The 21680-nt window shown below is 44.7% G+C and overlaps 1 protein-coding gene across 2 annotated transcripts in view; it reads left to right on the plus strand.

The window, feature by feature from the left end:
* The window catches only part of PTPN11 (protein tyrosine phosphatase, non-receptor type 11), a 98800-nt gene that overhangs the window by 56916 nt on the left and 20204 nt on the right, over positions 1–21680 (plus strand). For both annotated transcript variants that reach the window (XM_025403590.1, XM_025403592.1), the window contains exons 7-13: positions 4534–4630; positions 9131–9210; positions 9337–9495; positions 13583–13714; positions 17930–18084; positions 19868–19935; positions 20444–20595. In XM_025403590.1, the coding sequence (XP_025259375.1) occupies positions 4534–4630; positions 9131–9210; positions 9337–9495; positions 13583–13714; positions 17930–18084; positions 19868–19935; positions 20444–20595 (843 nt within the window). The remainder of the gene's footprint in view (positions 1–4533; positions 4631–9130; positions 9211–9336; positions 9496–13582; positions 13715–17929; positions 18085–19867; positions 19936–20443; positions 20596–21680) is intronic.

The raw sequence follows: 21680 nt of genomic DNA on the forward strand, positions 1-21680 counted from the left end.
TTTGGAGCTTAGAGCCATAAGCCTGGTGCTGGGGAGGAAGCGCCCTTAGCAGATGGCATTTGGGAGCCTCTGTGAGCAGAGCATGGAAAGTCACAACTTCTGAGTTGTTTGTATTTACAATCTCTAGATGGATGGCATCTTCTGCTATGGGAAATGAAATATGTTTAGGCAACTTGAGCCCCAGGTGCGGACGAGGCTGGGCTAATGGGTGCACTAGGGAAGGAGCTGGGAGAGAGATGCGCTGTTAGCTACTATCAATCTGTGACAGCTGTCAGCTGCTGGCAATTAGCACCCACCTGTGCCTGGGATGCAGCGGTGCCTGTCCTGTCCTCTGTGGAAGTCTCTGGACCCAGCAGCCATCTTGACTGTGCACTGTTCAAACCCCAAGTCTGCCTGGAAGAGGTGATTGGGAACTTACTGCACGATAAGGAAAGCGCAGGACAGGCGCAGTGGCTCATGCCTGTAATCTCAGTGCTTTGGGAGGCTGAGGCCAGAGCAGGGCTGGAGTCCTCGAGTGTGAGACCAGCCTGGGCAACATAGCGAGATCCTGTATTTCCAAAAAGTAAAATAATTAGCCAGGTGTGGTGGTGTGTGCCTGAAGACCCAGCTACTCAAGAGACTGGGGTGCGAGGATCACTTGAACCCAGGAGTATGAGGTTACAGTGAGCTGTGATCGCATCACTGCATTGCAGCCTGGGCGACAGAGCATGACCCTGTCCCAAGGAAAAAAAAGGAATAAGGGAAGCCTCTGGCAGACCTGATGATGGGTGGCCCAGCCAAAATGAATATTGATGAGGATTTCCCTGGTCTGGAACTCTGAATTTAGTCTGGCAGTGTTCCATTTGTGTTTTGAGATGATTCTTGGTGTTACCCCATCACAGTAGGTAAGATGAATTAGCAAACGAGAAAGGCTTTCTCTTTTTCATCCTTATCTGGTCCTTAGATGAAGCCTGAAGAAGGTCTCCATATGGTAGTAGTAAGTCTTTAACATCTACCTCTAACGTTTGCCTGTGTCTTTTTTTTTTTCTTTTAACAAAGCCTCAGGAATGCCCCAGTATCTAAGTAGAATTTGGTAATATTTCATTTTTGTTATATTCCCTTTTCTGCTTACCTTCTATATATATAGAGTGAAATTTTTAAAAAATATGTGCAAGTAAGAGCAATTTCTTTTTTCTTTTTTTTTTTTTTGGAGACAGGATCTCACTCTGTCACCTAGGCTAGAGTACAGTGGCACAATCTTGGCTCGCTGCAACCTCTGCTTCCTGGGTTTAAGTGATTCTCCTGCCTCAGCCTCCCAAGTAGCTGAGATTACAGGAGCCCACCGCCACTCCCGGCTGATTTTTGTGTTTTTAGTAGAGACTAGGTTTTGCCATGTTGGCTGGGCTGGTTTCGAACTCCTGACCTCAGGTGATCCGCCTGCCTTGGCCTCCCAAAGTGCTCTGGGATTATAGGTATGAGCTACCGGGCCTGGCTGAGGCAGTTTCTTTTTGAAATATATTTTGTGAAGGAGAAAAAGCGGAGGTCAGTTAAAGGAAACAAATAGCATAAGAGGTGGTATGCAGAGATGCCAAAGCATCTTGAAGATGCTTTTTTTTTTTGGAACAGATTCTTGCTTTGTTGCCTAGGCTGGCCTGCAGTGGTGCAGTCACGGCTCCCTGCAGCCTTGACTTTCTGGGCTCAAGTAATCCTCCTACCTCAGACTCTCGAGTAGCTGGGACTACAGGTGCATGCCACTATGCCTGGCTAATCTTTAAATTTTTTGTACAGGCCAGCTCTCACCATATTGCCCAGGCTGGTCTTGACCTCCTGTCCTCAAGCAAAAATACATATTTTGATTAAGTCTGGGTAGGACCTGGGCCTGGGTTTCTAACTAGCTCCCAGGTGGTGCTAATGCTGCTGGTCTACAGACCACATGTGGAGTAGCCATTGTAGAGTTCATGTAGCAATATTGATTTCATAGCAAGAGCCAGTATCTATGTACTTGCTTTGTTGTATTTCACACACGGTATAGTGATGTACGTGCATCTCATTTGACCCTCACCCCAGCCCTTTGGGGTGGAAAGGATTGCGCTCATTTCACACTGGAGGAAACTGAGGCACAGACAGGCAAAGTAGCTTGGCAAAACAGAAGGGAACTTAAGAGGCAGGCCCTGATTAGCTCAGAGATTAGAAGGCCTCGTGCATCATCCTGAACAGCTTGGACTTGATCTTGAAAGTGGAGGCAGAAGTTGAAGGGTAATTAAACAGGAACTGGAGGAAATTCACCTTGCATAGTGATTGCTTTGGCCACGTGCACCCTGCCACCCCCCACCTCAGTGAAGTGTCATGTGAAGTTGGGTTCATAAATGAAGACCTGAATACTTTCCTGCCAAGTTTGTTTTAAATCAAGCTGCTAATTAGTCCCAGTCTCCCTCCCCCGGTATTGTATTTTTTGTTGATGTCGTTTCACTTCATTTAGTTGAAGTGATTGATTCAGTTCAGTGTTTGAATTTCTTTTTGAACCTCACCTTAATAACCTGTCTAAAAATCAAGGTTAAACTTTCTTCCTAACACAGCAGTATTGCTTGGTAAGACTGGCTCACAGTCCAAAGAAATGCTTGCCCAGAGAGGGCAAACTGCTTTGACTCCTTACCCCTGAGCTCATTAAAAAAAAATCAAATGACTGATTTCTTGTCACAGTTCTGCCTACATTAGGTTTTATTTTTGTCCAGGTTTCAGCTAATTAAACGCTTTTGTGATGAGCTTATGTCCAGGCTGAAGGTTGCATTTTGAAACTGAGAGTCAAATACCAATTTAAAGTCCAGACTTTTATACTTATTTGTGAAATTCAGATAACTGAAATGGAAATAAAACAGGGCTGCTGTGTTGTGAAATATGACTCTGTTTTTCCTTGTAGGACTCTTTGAGGGTAGCCGTTTTGGCATTTTATATATAAATTTTCTTTTCTTAGCCTACCTTTTACTTTCTTGATTTGCCTATTTGTGATTTCCCATTAAACACTAGGCTTTTTGTAAACTGATTAGCCCTTGAAATTGACTTTTTTTTTTGAGACAGGATCTTGTTTTGCCACACAGGCTGGAGTGCAGTGGCTCCATCATACAATAAACAGAAAGAAAGAAAGAGAGAGAGAGAGAGAGAGAACTTGTCTTATTTAAAAAAAAGAAGAAAAAAAGAATATAGATCACAGCTGTTATTTGTGTATGCTACGCCAATCCTTGCTGGGTTTCATTCTTTATAATTGTTATTTTTAAAGATTTTTCTTCTTATAAATATTCTATTTTTTCATTGTAGAAAATTTAAGGGAGAACGCAGTGGGAAAAAAAAACAAGAAAAGGACTTCATAATCCTGCTACCTTGGGGGAAAAGAAATCACCATTACCTATTTGGTTCTTCTCCCACTTTTTTTTTTTTTTTTTTTTCCCCGAGATGGAGTCCCCCTCTGTTACCCAGGCTGGAGTGCAGGGACGTGATCTCGGCTCTCTGCAACCTCTGCCTCCTGGGTTCAAGCGATTCTCATGCCTCAGCCTCCCGAGTACCTGGGATTACAGGGGTGTGCCATCACGCCTGGCTAATTTTTGTATTTTTAGCAGAGACGGGGTTTCGTCATGTTGGCCAGGCTGGTTTTGAACTCCTGACCTCAGGTGATCCTCCCGCCTTGGCCTCCCAAAGTACTAGGATTACAGGTGTGAGCCACTGCACCTGGCCTTCTGCCTTTTTTTTTAAGGAAAAAAAATTTAAAAATTGTTTTTCTTTTTGAGATAGCATCTCATTTTGTTGCCCAGGCTGGTCTTGAACTTCTGGGCTCAAGCGATCCTCCAGCCTCAGCCTCCTGAGTAGCTGGGACTACAGATGCACATCACGGTGTCCTTATGCCATTTCTTTTGTACATAGGTGAATGCAAGCATATGATTACATCATATACTATTTTGAAGGTTTGACTTTCTTTTCACTTTGATCATCTTTCCAAGGTGTTATTTTCCTAGTACATCTTTTTAAATGGACATAGAACATTCTTTTGTGTGAATGAACAATGGTTTTATTTAGGCGGTTCTCTCCTGTTAGACATTTATATTATTTTCAGCATTTCTCCACTGTTGTTGCAGCGTTCAGATGAACTTTTTTTTTTTTTTTTTTTTTTTTAAATAAGAGTCTTGCTCTGTCGCCCAGGCTGGAGTGCAGTGGCATGATCTCTGCTCAAGTGATTCCTGTGTCACCCTCCCATGTAGTTGGGATTACAGGTGCCCATGCCTGGCTAATTTTTGTATTTTTGGTGGAGATGTGGTTTTTACCATGTGGGCCAGGCTGGTTTCGAACTCCTGGCCTGAAGTGATCTGCCCACCTCAGCCTCCCAAAGTGTGGGGATTACAGGTGTGAGCCACCATGCCCGACTCAGTTGAACATTCTTGTAGCTATTGCATACAACTGTGAACATTTCCTAGAATGAATTCCTTAAAGAAGGAATGCTGAGCCAGACTTTTTTCTTTTACTGTGACTCTTTGACACGTGATAATATTGACTTTTTTTTCTTTCCAGACACTACAACAACAAGAGTGCAAACTTCTGTACAGCCGAAAAGAGGGTCAAAGGCAAGAAAACAAAAACAAAAATAGATATAAAAACATCCTGCCCTGTAAGTATCAATATTCCTCTCAGTAATAGTCACTCTTGGAGATTTTGATTCCTAGCACCTCTGTACTTTTCCTCAGGGTCATGTGCTCTTGTTAGCACATCTGAGACCTTAGCTTCTTTAATTGCAAGCAGTTTCCAAAATAATCAACCATGGTGGGGGCTGATGGCTTCATTCACTGAGCTCCTGTGATGCTGATTACTGAGTAAAGTTGCCACTAGGTGGCTTTGTCTGCGATTCGTTCCTTCTGTTAATTAATTTTCTGTCTGCCCAAGATAGATCATCTCAAGGCTTGAGATCTCTCAGTGTCAGGGACCTCAGGGTGCCAGATTTGTGTCTTGACTCCTCCTCACTGGGCCTGTGAGTCCTGGGTAAGGCCTGTCTCCTTTCTGGGACTCAGTTCCCTTATGTGGGAAACAGACAAACACCTCCTGAAGGCTCTTAGAACCGTTCTGCTTGCTGATCCCCTGAGCTCAAGTTACTGGAGAAAGGGTATATACCTAAACTTTGCTCAGAAGAAGACTTCGTGGGCCGGGGGTGGTGGCTCACTCCTGTAATCCCAGCACTTTGGGAGGCCAAGGCGGGCAGATCACCTCTGATCAGGAGTTCAAGACCAACCTGGCCAACATGGTGAAACCCCGTCTCTACTAAAAATAGAAAAATTAGCCGGGTGTGGTGGTGGGTGCCTGTAATCCCAGCTACTCGGGAGGCTGAGGTGGGAAATTGGTTGAACCCAGGAGACGGAGGTTGCAGTGAGCCGAGATCGCGCCATTGCACTCTAGCCTGGGCGATAAGAGTAAAACTCTGTCTCAAAAAAAACCCGGCTGATTTTACAATTTTTTTTTGTAGGCCGGGTACAGTGGCTCACGCCTGTAATCCCAGCACTTTGGGAGGCCGAGGTGGGTGGATCACCTGTGTTTAGGAGTTTGAGAGTAGCCTGGCCGACATGGTAAAACCCCATCTCTACTAAAAATTGCAAAAATTAGCCAGCGTGGTGGTGGATGCCTGTAATCCTAGCTACTTGGGAGACTGAGGCTGAGGCAGGAGAATCACTTGAACCTGGGAGGCGGAGGTTGCAGTGAGCTGGAGGTGCAGTGAGCACCACTGCACTCCAGGCTGGGCGACAGAGTGAGACTCTGTCTCAAAACAAAAAACAATTTAAAAAAATAATAAATTTTTTAGTAGAGCAGGGTCTCCCTATGTTGCCCAAGCTGGTCTTGAACTCCTGGGTTCAAGTGGTCCTCCTGCCTCAGCCTCCCAAACTGTTGGGATTACCAGCGTAAGCCATTGTGCCTGGCTGTACCTTCTGTAACACCCAAATGCCACCTGGCAAAACCCAAGTTGAATCATGAGGAAAAAAGGCCTGGAAGGATGTAGACCTTCTTTTTTTCTACTTATTTATTTATTTATTTTTGAGACAGGGTCTTACTCTGTTGCCCAGGCTGGAGTGCAGTGGTATGATCATGGATCACTGCAGCCTCAACCTCCCGTGCTCAAGTGGTCCTTCCTACTGCAGCCTCCAATGTAGCTGGGATTAGAGGCACGTGCTACCATGCCCAGCTACTGTACTCTACAATATCCATGTAGATATGATATACATATATACCATGTATATGTACATATTTTTTGTAATTTTTTTTTTGTAGAGACAGGGTTTCGTTATGTTGTCCAGGCTGGTCTCGAATTCCTGGGCTCAAATGATCTGCCTTCATTGGCCTCCCAAATTGTTGGGATTACAGGTGTGAGCCACTGTGCCCGGCTGTACCTTCTGTAACACCCAAATGCCACCAGGCAAAGCCCAAGTTGAACCAGGAGGGAAAAATCCCTGGAAGGATGTAGGCCTTGCATGAGGATCTCAGAAACTGCACTAAACCAGTCACAGTTCCTCTCTCCTGAGGTCTAACTCTATGCTGAACTTTTGCATTTTTATCTCACTTAATCCATATCACATGCACAGGAAGGAGGCATTCTTAGTATCCTGGTTTCCTAGACCATTTTAGCAGGTTATAAGTGAAGGGGAGTGGGCGGGAGAACTGGCACTAGAGCCCCCAAAGTCACTGTTCTTAGCATCACACTCTAATGCAGGGGGTTCTCCATTGATGTGCTGTGCAAGGCAGTGCACTGAGGAGAAAGGAAGGAACATTTACAACTTCTCTTTATTTATATCCTTTCCCTAAAAAAAAAAAAAGGAAAAGAAAAATTTATCTGAGGCCTACATTGATTGCAGTGAGTGCATAATGTTTTATTGATTGATTGATTGTATATAGATTGATTGATTGTATATAGAGATGGGGGTCTCACTGTATTGCCCAGGCTGATCTGGAACTCCTAGGCTCAAGCAATCCTCCTGCTTTGGCTTCCGAAAGTGCTGGGATTACAGGCATGAGCGACTGTACCTGGCTATGCATACTGTATTTATCCAACTTACAAATAAGGCTTGCTTGCATATAGTGCATATGTGTATATATTTCAGCATTGAAAAACTGTGTGATTGGGAGCCATGATCAAATTTGGAGAGCATTGCTCTCATGTCTTATCAGGTCAGAACCATTTTGTCAAATCTTGTAAACCGTCCTTTGTGTGTGTCTATGCATGAAACATAGTTGTTCTCTTTCTGCATGCATATGTACATATACATGGTATATATGTATATCATATCTACATGGATATTGTAATGTGTGTATGTGAGGATGGGGGAAAGTGGAGGCATTCGTAATACTGAGAAAAGGCAGTGAGGAATTTGCACAGAAGCAGTTTGAGCTGCAGCATGGTACTAGTGACCTTGAGGAAGCCTTATCCTTTTTTTTTGGAATTTATTTTTTCAATTTTTAGAAATAGAGTTTCACTATGTTGCCCAGGCTGGTGTTGATCTCCTGGGCCCAAACTATCCTCCTGCCTTGGCCTCTTAAAGTGCCGGGATTACAGGTATGGACCACCGTGCCTGGCCACCTTGTCCTTTCTATGTCTAAGTTTTGACGTCTGCTCAGGGGTCTAGTGGTATTTATATGGTATAAAGTGTATGGGAAAGTGAAGGGACCAATGGTATGCAGTATCTAAATAGAACATCGCTTTGCCCTCCCTTAAAGGTCTTGTTTAGATGTTTCCTCTGATGAACATCTCATTTCCTTAAAGATGAGGAGTCTGAAGCAGAAAGGACATTCTTCTTTTAAGACACACGACTGTCTTACTAATTCCCATTGCAAAATATGTCGTGTAGGTAGAACACTCAGATTTTTATACCAATAATGGATTTTTATACACAATTTGGACAGTTGATACTATCGGAGCCTTGTGATAGTCCACTGCATTATGCTTCACTAAAAGATACCTGGCTGGGTGCGGTGGCTCACACCTGTAATCCCAGCACTTTGGGAGGCCAAGGTGGGCAGATCACCTGAGGTCAGAGGTTCAAGACCAGCCTGGCCAACATGGCGAAGCTCCATCTCTACTAAAAATACAAAAATTAGCCAGGTGTGGTGGCACGCACCTGTAATCCCAGTTACTCAGGAGGCTAAGGCACAAGAATTGCTTGAGCCCAGGAGGCAGAGGTTGCAGAGAGCTGAGATAGTGCTGTTGCACTCCAGCCTGGGTGACAGAGGAAAACCCTGTCTCAAAAAAGAAATTAAAAACAACAACAACAACAACAAAAACCCTCTTTATTATGGAAGTTTTCAAATATATTCAAGAGCAGATAGAACCCCATGTGCCCATCACCCAGCTTCAACAATTATCAACTCATGCACAGTCTCGGTTTCATCTATACTCTGATCCATATCTTCTCTCTCCTTGAATTATTTTGAAGCACATCTCAGACATCATGTCATATATCTATACTTCAGTCTTCTTTTTTTTAAAACTCCCCCTCCCCTTTTCTTTTTTTTTGAGACCGAGTCTCACTCTGTCGTCCAGGCTGGAGTGCAGTGGTGTGATCTCGGCTCACTGCAATGTCCGCCTCTCGGGTTCAAGCGATTTTTGCTCCTTAGACTCCCGAGTAGCTAGGATTACAGATGTGCACCAACATGCCTGGCTAATTTTTTCATTTTTAATAGAGACAGGGTTTTGTCATGTTGGCCAGGCTGGTCTCGAACTCCTGACCTCATATGATCCACCTGCCTTGGCCTCCCAAAATGCTGAAATTACAGGCCTGAGCTACTGTGCCCAGTCCAAAATTTCTTGGTTTGAAACAATTTTGGAACTCATAAGAAGTTACACAAATAGCAGAGAGAGTTTTCTTGTACCTTCTCTCAGCTTCCCATATACCCAGTGATAACATCCTATATACCCATAGCATATGATCAAAACTAGGAAATTGTGAAGATAGCATTATGAGAGGCATCAGGCAGTGTTCATGTTACTGTCGTGCTTACCTGGGCTTTAATTTTTCTTTTTTTTTTAATCATTAAATGGACAAAACTTGGACTAGGCTGGGGATTAACTGATTTGAACTGGTTTTTCCTGAAGCAGTCCGAGGACTTGCATGACTGTGGTCTCTTTTTCTTCTAGTTGATCATACCAGGGTTGTCCTACATGATGGTGATCCCAATGAGCCTGTTTCAGATTACATCAATGCAAATATCATCATGGTAAGCTTTGCTTTTCACAGTGTTTTCTGACCATACATTGCTAGCCTATTTTTGTATTTTAAATCCTTCCTCATGTCCTGAAAGCAACTTTAAGATGTTTGAAGAATTTTCTTCCTAAATTTCTAGCCTGAATTTGAAACCAAGTGCAACAATTCAAAGCCCAAAAAGAGTTACATTGCCACACAAGGCTGCCTGCAGAACACAGTGAACGACTTTTGGCGGATGGTGTTCCAAGAAAACTCCCGAGTGATTGTCATGACAACGAAAGAAGTGGAGAGAGGAAAGGTAAATCACAGAAACTTCTTTTCTGCTAAACTGTTTTTAAAGTATCACATGTGTCAGATTGGCCATGTTTAGGAATTGAATAAATGAATTAAGCTTACTCTAACTGATTCTCTGAAAAAAAGGGACTAGGAGAAATTTGATTATGTTATTCCTTGGTGTAGTTTTCTTTATGTTTCTTCTGCTTGGGGTTTGTTAAGCTTCTTGGCTCCACGGATTTGTAGTTTTCCTTAAATTTGGATAATGTTCAGTCTTAGTTTCTTCAGATACATACCCTGGGCTGGGCATGGTGGCTAATGCCTATAGTCCCAGCACTGTGGGGTGTCGAGGCGGGTGGATCACTTGAGGTCCGGAGTTTGAGAGCAGCCTGGGCAATGTAGTAAGACCGCATCTCTTAAAAAAAAAAAAAAAAAAGTACCCTGTCCAACCTTGTCCTAGGACACAAGTCATACATGTATTAGGCTACTTGAAGTTGTCTTGTAGCCCACTGACACTTGGTTTATTTTATTCAGTTTCTTCCCCTGATGTTTCATTTTGAATAGCTTCTTTTGCTATGTCTCTAAGTTAATCTTCTGCAGTATGTCATCTGCTCTTAATCCTATCCAGAGTATTTTTCACCGCAGACATTGTATTTTTCATCTCTAGAAGTGTTAGTATCATCTATATCTTTCCTGTTAACATGTGTAGCATTTTCCTTACCTTTTGAACGTATGGAGTATTTCTGTTGTTGTTTTTTGTTTTTAGAGAGAGGATCTCGGTCTGTTGCCCAGGCCGGAGTGCAGTGGCACGATCTCAGCTCACTGCAGCCTCTACCTCCCAGTTCAAATGATTCTGATTGCCTCAGCCTCCCAGGTAGCTGGGACTACAGGTGCGTGCCACCACGCCTGGCTAATTTTTGTATTTTTAGTAGAGACGGGGTTTCGCCGTGTTGGCCAGGCTGGTCTCGGAACCCCTGACCTTAGGTGATCCTCCTGCCTCGACCTCCCAAAGTGCTGGGATTACAGGCGTGAGCCACTATGCCTGGCCATGTTGTCCATTTTAATTAACTCTGCCTAACTGTCCTCCCAAATGGTTGCCCCAGTGCTCACTCCCACCAGCAGCACCTGCCTAGGACGCATTACTCCATACTCTTCAAGACACTTCAGATTAAAAAAATAAATTGTAGCATCCCACACCTACAGAAAAGCAGACAAATCTTATCGAGTGACAGCCCTCTGTGTTATCTCGAAGTGAGCCCACCATGGTGGTTTTTTTTAAAAATATGGAAAAGTTCTGTGTTTTTGTTTGTGTTCTGGTGAAAGTTCTTTTTTAGATATCCTTTAATTGGTTTATTTAAGATTTTGTGTGGAATGTAGCAGTCATACCTATAAATTAAACGTAAGGCAGATGGAGAACTTTGGAGTTGAGCCTTCCTACTGTAATTTTCATATTGGATGTGAAGGGCAGTGTGATTTTCATAAGACTTTCATTGTTGTACTCCTAGTTGGTATACTTCTGAATACCTTTGAGGCCAGATCTGGCCATCGTGAAACAAAGGTTTCCTTCAGCAACTGCCTGCAGTGTTCCTGAAATAATAGACTGATTAAAACATCTTTGTAGTTTCTGCTTCAGGCAAGTGTTTTTTGCCCTAAATTTGGATAGGAAGAATGAAGTCCTTCATCCTCCTTTTTGCCTGATTATAGCTGTAGGATGTTTACCTGTTCTCAGAAGACATGAAGATTGTGAAGAGAGGGGTCTTGTGTTGCTTTAGAGGAGTCAGTATCAGTCCCTTTCAGAAGCTCTCCTGGATAGACAGGCATTAGGGCCAAATCACCCTGCCCCACCCCTCACCACCATGTCCTAGTCTCTGCTCCCTGTCTCATTCTTCCTCTTTACTTTGGTGGTGCCAAGAGGATGACATGATGGGCGTTGATTCTCTCCACAGACCTTTCTGACAACCTACTCTCAGTATCCCCCCAGTGCGCAGAAGACAAACCAGACTGTGGACTGTGTTTGATTCCTGGGCTCTATTTTAAAAGACAATGTATTAGTTCTCACATTTTAGAATTTGTTTGCCAAGGTTTCCACAGGAGTTTAGAAACTAGGGGGAGGGCTGCAGCAGTTTGCTAATGTTTAAAGTTAGCTAAAACGTTCTTTTCAGGGTCATGATTTAATTTTATATTCTCTGGTGAGTTCCGTGTAATGACTGGGAGCAGTCCTCAGCCTTGATTGGCCAGTGACAGCATAGAGTACAATTAATATTAGGAGTGTTTATTTGGGGAAACTAAAATTTGCATCAAATTTGTCTGAGGTATTTGAATCTACAAAATACTGGAGGGAAAGCTGAATTGAGAATCGTAATAAATAAAAGACCACATCCTTCTTTTTTTTTTTTTTTTTTTGTTTTGAGACTGTGTCTTACTCTGTCACTCAGGCTGCAATGCAGTGGCATGATCTTGGATCACTGCAGTCTCCACCTCCTGGATTCAAGCGATTCTCCTGCCTCAGCCTCCTGAGTAGCTGGGATTACAGGCTGTGCCACTACACCTGGCTAATTTTTGTAATTTTAGTAGAGACAGAGTTTCACCATGTTGGCCAGGCTGGTCTGGAACTCCTGACCTCGAGTGATCCACTCGGCTTCCCAAAGTGCTGGAATTACAGGTGTGAGCCACTGCGCCTGACCAAGACCACATCCTTTTATTGAACGTTCCTCTTACCATGTTTTCTTTTTTTCTTTCAATTAATCATTGACTCTGACTGTTGATGTCTGTAGCGGCTCTCTTATTTCCAGTTTTATGTCTGTAAATTTCTCTGTCTTCCTAAGATACAAGGTAAATTTCTCTTGCTGATATTTGTGTCTTGGTGGTTTTGGAAAGTGAGTGGTGTGGATGACTGCCCAGAAAACAACAGAACACAGAAGCATTCTCTGCCCAGAACATATCACCAAATAGATACAAACTCATCTCACTGAGTGAAGTAGCTTCCTTTTTGGCAGCAAGAATGGTTTTCCTGGTGCCATATTTTTCAATCCGCCTGCTCTTGAAGCCAGCAGCTACTGCAGACTTGGCATTCCCAGGCACCCAGTTAAGGGAAAGTGACGTGTAGAGGAGGTATCAGATGGGTCTGGATATAGAAAAAGCAGCTGGTTCAAAACCCCATGGGCTGCCTTTCTGTGATAGAGTTATTCACACTTGGGTTAGATAAGGCACAGAGTCCTCCTACACTGGTGCGGAAATGAAGCAGACAGTCTGGCTCGTTGGGCAGCCTAGACTCCTCCAGAATCTGTGCTTGCCTTCCCTATGGAGTGACTGGCAGATCTTAGAATTCAGACCTCAGTGGTTGCTAGCCAGCACTCTCACATTGGTTAGTCCTTCTCTCTGCATCTTTGATTCTTTAGCGATAAATAAGCAAGCATTGACTCTCCTTTGACATGTGCTTGGATCAGACAACTGCACGAGCCGCCTTTCTCCTCCCACTTCTGCCTGGTTCTCCCAGCACCTGCTTTTCTTGTTTGAACTCTTCCTTTTTTTTTTTTTTTTTTTTTTGAGACAGAACCTCTCTCTGTCGCCCAGGCCGAAGTGCAGTGGCATGATCTCAGCTCACTGCAACCTCCGCCTCCCAGGTTCAAATAATTCTCCTGCCTCAGCCTCCCAAGTAGCTGGGATTACAGGTGCCTGCTACCATGCCTGGCTAATTTTTGTATTTTTAGTAGAGATGGGGTTTCACCATGTTGGCCAGGCTGGTCTCGAACCCCTGGTCTTAAGTGATCTGCCCACCTCAGCCACCCAAAGTGGTAGGATTACAGGCATGACCCACTGCACCTGGCCTGATTCTTTACAGATAAACAAACATTGACTCTGCTTTGACATGTGCTTGCATCAGGTAACTGCACCAGCCGCGTTTCTCCTCCCACTGCTGCCTGGTCCTCTGAACGCCTGCTTTTCTTATTTGAACTCTTCTCTCCTTTTCCTTGAAAACCTGACAGATGCTAAACTGGCCATTTTCCATGTTGGTGGTTATTAAGCAAGACTTGAACATTTGTTTGTTGCTGGTTTAGGCTTTTATTTCAGAGTTCTCAGAATTAACTTTCTTTTTTTCTGATCCCTTCCAGAGTAAATGTGTCAAATACTGGCCTGATGAGTATGCTCTAAAAGAATATGGCGTCATGCGTGTTAGGAACGTCAAAGAAAGTGCCGCTCATGACTATACGCTAAGAGAACTTAAACTTTCAAAGGTTGGACAAGTAAGTATATTGTCGTATTCTAGAGACTTTGGGAATTATTGATGGTGCGTAGGAATTCAGGGTCTTGCCGTTACTCATGTTTGCATACATGCATGCATTCGCTCACTCATTGATTCAGTAGCCATTTATTGGGTTCCTTCTATGTGCCAGGTACAGTTTAGGCAGTACTGGTACATTGTGAGCAAGGCAGTTGGTGTTCCTGCACTCATCAAGCCTAGGGAGATGGATGATTTAAAAACAAATAACTGGCCAGGCGCCGTGGCTCACGCCTGTAATCCCAGCACTTTGGGAGGCTGAGGCGGGTGGATCGCTTGAGCCCAGGAGTTTGAGACTAGCCCTGGGTGGGAGATTGGGATAGGGTGACCTGAGTGGCTGCAAGGCCTGTTAGGAGTCTTCTGCAGGGGCCTAGGTTGATGGCCTCCTCTCCAAGTATCCACAGACTTCCGCAGTTGTTCTTTTTTGTTCCTTCCTTTGGAATGGAATATTATATAAAATGCCAGAATAAACTGGGAGAGAAGCAGTAGATGTGAGAGGTGCCGGGGGGTGAAGTCTGCAGGGCATGGGGATTGTTTGGCTTTTGGATGAGGAAGAGGGATTCAAGACACATTGTAGAAGTCTGAGTCTGAGTGGACAGTGGTGCTGTGGCAGACACCACAAAAGCTGGAAGGAGGTCTGATGTGGGCAGTGATTTGTTTTCTTCTGGATGTGTTCAGCTGGGCATCTGAACAGTCATGTGGACATTCATCTATTCATTCAGAGATATTTGTTCAATGACCTCTTGGTTCCTGGCACCATGCTGCTTGCTGGAGATAGAGCTGGGAAACAAAACAGATGGAATCCCTGCACTCCCAAGTGTACGCTGTACTGGCCAGTAATCTACCAGCCCAGTAATCGCACATATAAATATATCATTATAAACCGTAATCAGGGCTACAAAGAAAAAAATGCAGGAGTTTAGGGTTCATTTGGAGGGGGAAGAAGGGGAAGGGACTTTTGTTTGTTTTTTTTGAAACCGAGAATTTTGTTCTGTCACCCAGACTGGAGTGCACTGGTGCGTTCACGGCTCATTGCAGCCTCAACCTCCTAAGCTCAGGCGATCCTCTCGCCTCAGCCTCCCATGTAGCTTGGGACTACAGGCGTGTGCCACCATGCCCACCCAATTGTTAAATTTTTTATAGAGACAGGTGTCTCATTATGTTGCCCAGGGTGGTCTTGAACTCCTGGACTTAAGTGATCCTGCTGCCACATGCAGCCTCCCAAGGTGCTGGGATTACAGGCGTGAGCTAGCGCATCTGGCCAAGGGAAGGGAGGTTCTTAAGGCATAGGGAACAATGTGTTTGAGTCAGCAAAGGAGGTTGTGGAGGTTTGTCCTAAGTGTAGTAAGCAGCCAGAGTTGGATTTAAGCTTTTAAGAGAGTCCCTTCCACCCCGTAGAGACTGGAGGGGGCAGGAGTTGTTCTAGGGATTAGGACCAATTTGGAGGTACTGCAGTTGTCAGAGTAAAAAATAATAGGGCTTGAACTAGGCTAGTGGCCAGGGTGCCTGAAAGAAGAGGACCCAGTAGAGCTGACTGGAGGCAGACGTGCAGGGATTCAGTGAAGGAGTGTACCAAGGGCGAGGGTGGTGTGCAGGGTGACTGGCAGTTTTCTAGCTTGAGAAGAGTCGGCGGGGGGATGGCAGTGGACCTGAGGAAGCTGAGAGGATCAAGGACCTCTTTGTGGACACACAAAGTTTGAGATGCCTTGGACACATTGAAGTGGAGCGGTCGGGGAGGCAAGGGTGGAGGTGGGATGTGGAGGGGAGGTGGGATGCAGAGCGTCGTGGATGGATCAGTTTTGCTCAATAGAGGGACATTTTTTTCTGTGGCAACAGGAGGGCAGAAGGAGAAGGTGGCCACAGATGCTGGTAGGTGAACTGAGTGATTACTTTCCCCATCCTCTTGGAAGCTTGAGGCAAGGCCATCAACAGACAGTCAGAGGGAATAAGAAGAGAGAGAATATTTGAAGAAAGGGAGAAAAGATGAAATCATAATTGTGTAGCAGGGCAAGAAGTCCAGAAATGTCTGTGCTGTGCCAAGTGCCCAGTTGAGGTGATGAGCATGAAAATATACTGATACCCATCCCCTGGTTTTTCTCGAAGGACACTTGGCTCCTAGGGCACAAAACAGAAAGTACATGGTTCATCCAGGCCCGGGGCTTTGCACAGGTGCAGTGGATGGAGAGGAGGTCAAGGAGTGGAGGCACATGGTAGACAGAGACTGTCCCCAGAGCATGGGGACTCCTGGCTGGATGAGGGGGACGGGGGCAGGAGGATGCAGTTGGCAAAGTGGAGGGAGGGGTCAGTGGTCTGGAGGCTACTTGAAGTGACAAGGGGACCAGAAGGATCTGGAAGCCAGTGTGGTTGTGGCCCAGGGTGGGATGTTTAGATTTCTGATGTCAGAGAGGGTCCAGTCATTCTGATGATGGGGAGGGATGGAGGTTGAATCTATGGTAGAGATAGTGAGAGGAACTGGAACAATGTAGCTGTCAAGTAGAAATGGGAGAGAGGGCTGGGCACGGTGGCTCACGCCTGTAATCCCAGTACTTTGGGAGGCTGAGGCAAGAGGATTGCATTAGCTTAGGAGTTCAGGGCTGCAGTGAGCTGTGATTATGCCACTACACTCCAGCCTTGGCAACAGAGCGAGACCCTGTCTCTTAAAAATAAATAAAAAAAAAGAAAAGAAGAAGAAAAAAGAGAAAAGTATCTTTTTAAATCCCTTTTGAAAATGTCACTTAAGGCTGGGCAAAGTGGCTCACACCTATAATCCCTGCCATTTGGGAGGCCGAGGCCAGTGGATTACTTGAGGTCAGAAGTACAAGACCAGCCTGGCCAACATGGCGAAACCCTGTCTCTACTAAAAATACTAAAAATTAGCTGGATATGGTGGCACACGCCTGTAGTCCCAGCTACTCAGGAGTCGAGTCTGAGGCACAAGAATTGCTTGAACCCAGGAGGTGGAGGTTCCTGTGAGCTGAGATCAAGCCACTGCACACCAGCTTGGATGACAGAGTGAGACTGTCTCAAAAAAAAAGTCACTTAGCTTATATTGTCTCCACTTATATAGGAAGAAGATGTAGCAAGAAACGTGATACTTTTTGGTCTTCTGTAGCCTTGGTGCCATTGTTGATCTTTATAAATTATCATTATCCTCAAAATAGCCGTAATGTGCTGAGTCTCTTCCTATTTGCTGGGCAGAGACTGAGTGTTTCAGCGAGCTTGTCGAGTCCTTACAATTGCATTATGAGAGAGAGAGATTATTATTCCCACTTTGCAAATGAAGAAATTGAGGTTTAGAGATATCCAAGGGCCACGTGAGTGAGTGCCTGGAATTGGAGCCTAAATCTAGTTATCTGATAGCAAAGCCTGTGTTCTTATCTGCTTTGCATTAAATACAAGTTTAAAATAGAAAAATACTGACCAGGCTGGGTGGCTCACGCCTGTACCAGGCAGATCACCTGAGGTCAGGAGTTTGAAACCAGCCTGGCCAACATGGCAAAACCCCATCTCTACTAAAAATACAAAAATTAGCTGGGCATGGTGGTGCATGCCTGTAATCCCAGCTACTTGGGAGGCTGAGTCAGGAGAATCGCTTGAACCCGGGAGGCAGAGGTTGCAGTGAGCCAAGATCACGCCTCTGCACTCCAGCCTGGGCGACAGAGTAAGACTCTGTCTTGGGGGGGAAAAAAAAGAACAATACTACAATAGAAGTCTGTGTTTATATGGTGGGGAAGGTTGGGTATCAAAAAAACAAAGAGGAATGAATGTCTTAAGTGAATGCCTGTTTCCTCATCTGCTTCCTCTTCTGCTGGGAGGAGAGACCTGGGTCCCTTGAGGTCTCAGTTGCCTCCAGAGCTGAGTGCCACAGGGATGCAGAGGAACGGGGATGTTACCTGTTGCTGGTAATTCAGAGAGATGATTCAGGGTGTAGTTACCTGAAAGAACAAATTGCCATACCAGACCTCTTGGTTCATATGACAGAGGCAAAGAGTTGCCTGCAGGATTGCCGAAAAGGAGACTAGTTCTGGGAACCTCATGAAGAGGACCTCTCAGTGGAACCTGGGGAGATTCTTTTCTTCTCCATTGGCTCACATTGGATTTAGGAAAGCTCGGAACTGGGTGATTCCTCAACCTCTTGATTTATTTAATTCTTTTCTGGTTTTTCTTGGCTCTACTCCAGGGGAATACGGAGAGAACGGTCTGGCAATACCACTTTCGGACCTGGCCGGACCACGGAGTGCCCAGCGACCCCGGGGGCGTGCTGGACTTCCTGGAGGAGGTGCACCATAAGCAGGAGAGCATCATGGATGCAGGGCCGGTCGTGGTGCACTGCAGGTGACAGCTCCTGCTGCCCTTCTAGGCCACAGCCTGTCCCTGTCTCTTAGTGCCCAAGGCTTGCTTTTACCTATCTACCCCTAGCTTTTTAACTGTAGAAAGAATTTAATATCTGTTTGAGGCATAGAGCAACTGCATTAGGGGACATTTTGATCCCAAGGCATATTTCTCCTAGACCCTACAGCACTGCCATTGGCCATGGCCATTGTAACATGCTCAGTTAAAACAGCAAAGACTAAGTCAGCATGCTCTCTGAGTCCACTAGAAGTTGTGCATTAAACAACTTCATCCTCGCTCTGCAGTTTCTCCTTATTCTTTGTGATGTTTGCTTTGTAGCTGTTGACTGCTTTGTAGGTATTGAGGTGATGGGGATGTAGTGGAAATAGACCTGATTCTTGAGGATCCCTTAAGTCATTTTTGCTTGGTTCCCTTTTGTCTTCTTTTCTTCTATGATTCACCTCCTTGTGGTTCTGTCCTCTCTCTCTCTTTTTTTTTTCGTTTTTGAGATGGAGTCTTGCTCTATTGCCCAGGCTGGAGTGCAGTGGCACCATCTTCGCTCACTGCAACTTCCGCCTCCTGGGTTCAGGCCATTCTTCTGCCTCAGTCTCCCAAGTAGCTGAGATTACAGGTGTCTGACACCATGCCCGGCTAATTTTTGTATTTTGATAGAGACAAGGTTTTGTCATGTTGGCCAGACTGGTCTCGAATGCTTGACCTCAAGTGACCCACCTGCCTTGTCCTCCCAAAGTGCTGGGATTGTAAGTGTGAGCCACCACACCTGGCCCATTCTGTTCTCTTCTACCATAAATATATTTCTTCCCCAACACTATATTTGTTTGCCTCACAAGCTTCCAGCTGCTTTCTACCAAGGCCTTTGAAGGAAGCTGTGCTGTGACCTTTGTAATGAGTTTGTGGGCTGCTGATTCTCCAGTTTGGGCTTCATGATTATGCTGGGGAACACTGGGTCTCCTAAATCTCATTCATTTCTTGGGCAGGTAGATATATGTGAAACTTTTTTATTTGTCCAGTTGTTAAAGAAGCTACCATTTATTGAGCCAGCCTCTGAGCACAATGTTTTTTGTTTTTAATTTTTAAAATTATTTATTTCTTCTATTTCAGTAACTTTATTATTACTATTTTTTGAGACAGAGTCTCACTGTGTCACCCAGGCTGGAGTGCAGTGGTGCGATCTCAGCTCACTGCAACCTCTGCTTTCTAGGTTCAAGCAATTCTCATGTCTCAGCCTCCTGAGTAGCTGGGATTACAGGTGCATGACAACATGCCTGGCTAATTTTTCTGTTTTTAGTAGAGACGAGGTATTGCTATGTTGACCAGGCTGGTCTGGAACTCCTGGTCTTAAGTGATCCTCTTGCTTCGGCCTCCCAAAGTGCTGGGATTATAGGCGAGAACCACTGTGCCTGGCCCTCTTTCGGTAATTTTGATGTATTTTTTTGTATACGATTCCTGTTTCATTCTGTCCAACCAGCACTCTGTATGGTATGTGCTGTTGTCCCCATTTCACAGATGCGGAAACTGAGGGTCAGAGAGGTTAAGGGACTTAACTCAGGCACGTTGTACTGGAGAAGCTGAACTCCAAGAGCAGGTTTGGGCTGACTCCAAAGCCCTGTGCTTTTTGCCAACATATTTTCAAACATAAAGAGACAATTTTATAAATAGCTCCCAAGAGTAGACATTGTTTCTGTTAATACTAATGGCTTGGTTTTGAGTCTGAAACCCCCATGAATGATTCTGTTGTCCCTGCTTTTTGTCCTTCTGCCCGCAGTGCTGGAATTGGCCGGACAGGGACATTCATTGTGATTGATATTCTTATTGACATCATCAGAGAGAAAGGTGGGTCATCTGGCGGGCAAGAAGTGACAGTTTCTGTTTTTAGTTTATGGAAGGAAAGTGCTCGTGAAAACAGCCTAGGGAAGAGAGGTTGAATGGGAAAAATTTTTCACAAAAATCTGGGCTGATTCACTGTGTCTGCTTGAGAACAGAAGTGACACTATTTGAGCTTTTGGCATAAAATGAAGTCTAGGAGCTGCGGAACCCACTGCCATGGCCTTTTGTTCATACACAGTGGTGGTCTCTATCCAGCCACCTGAACCTTGTTTACAGTATGGGGTGATTTGTTGGAAAGTGAGGGAATCCTGACCTCTGCCACTTTATTATTTATGTAGTCTTCTGGGATCTTTGGTATTGGTCAGAAGTTCAACACTGTAGCCATTGCAACATGCTCAATTAAAACAACAAAGACTAAATCAGCATTGTCTGTGAGTCCACTAAAAGTTGTGTGTAAACAACTTCATCCTGGTTCTGCAGTTTCTCTTTATTCTTCTTGATGTTTCCTTCGTAGGTGTTGACTGCGACATTGACGTTCCCAAAACCATCCAGATGGTGCGGTCTCAGAGGTCAGGGATGGTCCAGACAGAAGCACAGTACCGATTTATCTATATGGCGGTCCAGCATTATATTGAAACACTACAGCGCAGGATTGAAGAAGAGCAGGTACCAGCCTGAGGGCTGGCATGCAGATTCGCATTCTCTTTCTAGGCCTCTTGGATACGCTCTCCTTTTGAGCAGGAGGAGAGGCTCTGATAGACAACTGTTTGATTTGGGAATGGGAAACAAACTCCCAACTAAAAGGGCTTCTGGAAACTGTTAATTATTCTCTACTTCTCAGCTCTGATTTTTCACCGCAGAGGAGCTTAGGGAAGGGCACCATCCTATCAGCCTGGCCTGCCAGATTGAAGAACTGCCATGCAGAAAGGTTCTGATGTTCCCAGGCTCACGTGGCAAGCGTAAAACTCAAAGCCTTGAAGTTTCTAGCCTGTTCCAGCCTTGATCCAGGCCATGTTTATCCTGATTCCATCCTTTAAAACGAATGCCTCACTCTTAATAGCGCACGGCAGTTTGAACCACTAATTTGGTCGAGTTGGAAACAGTGAAATTTCAATTTTAATAAGCTGTGCATAATGAAGAGGAATGTGGAATTGGAGCCTTTCCATCTGAAGCTATTCATAACAGGCACAAAGCTGAGTTAATTAGGAATATGCTGAGATGAAGGAAATGAGGAGAACTGCTCTTTTGGGGGCTGTGCTTCTCTCCCCCACCCCTCAACCCCATTGCCATGCTGCAGATGGGGTAGTGTCTAAACATCAGTGATGATTGCCTGCATTACTCTGCTCATTGCCTTCCAGAGAACTCAGCTTCTCCAAATGCTGAGCTCTTTTCAGAATGGGACCTGCCACCAATATTTGAAAGATTTCTAGACTAGCAGAATAGCAGCCACGTTATCAAAGTTTGATGGGCCAAAGTAAGGTAACTGCTAATTAGTTTAGTAGGTTTTCAGTCCACACAGACATCGGAATTGTTTTATTATACATAGACATCTTCAGAAACTGTATGTATAGAAATGTAAGGTCAAAATTTGAACTTCAGTGCTTTATTTTTTTTAATTTTTTATTTATTATTGTTATTATTTTTTGAGACGGAGTCTTGCTCTGTTGCCCAGGCTGGAGTGCAGTGGCACGATCTCGGCTCACTGCAAACTCCGCCTCCCAGGTTCACACCATTCTCCTGCCTCAGCCTCC

The sequence above is a fragment of the Theropithecus gelada genome, chromosome 11 (assembly GCF_003255815.1).
Source record: "Theropithecus gelada isolate Dixy chromosome 11, Tgel_1.0, whole genome shotgun sequence".
NCBI classification, from domain to species: Eukaryota; Metazoa; Chordata; class Mammalia; order Primates; family Cercopithecidae; genus Theropithecus; species Theropithecus gelada.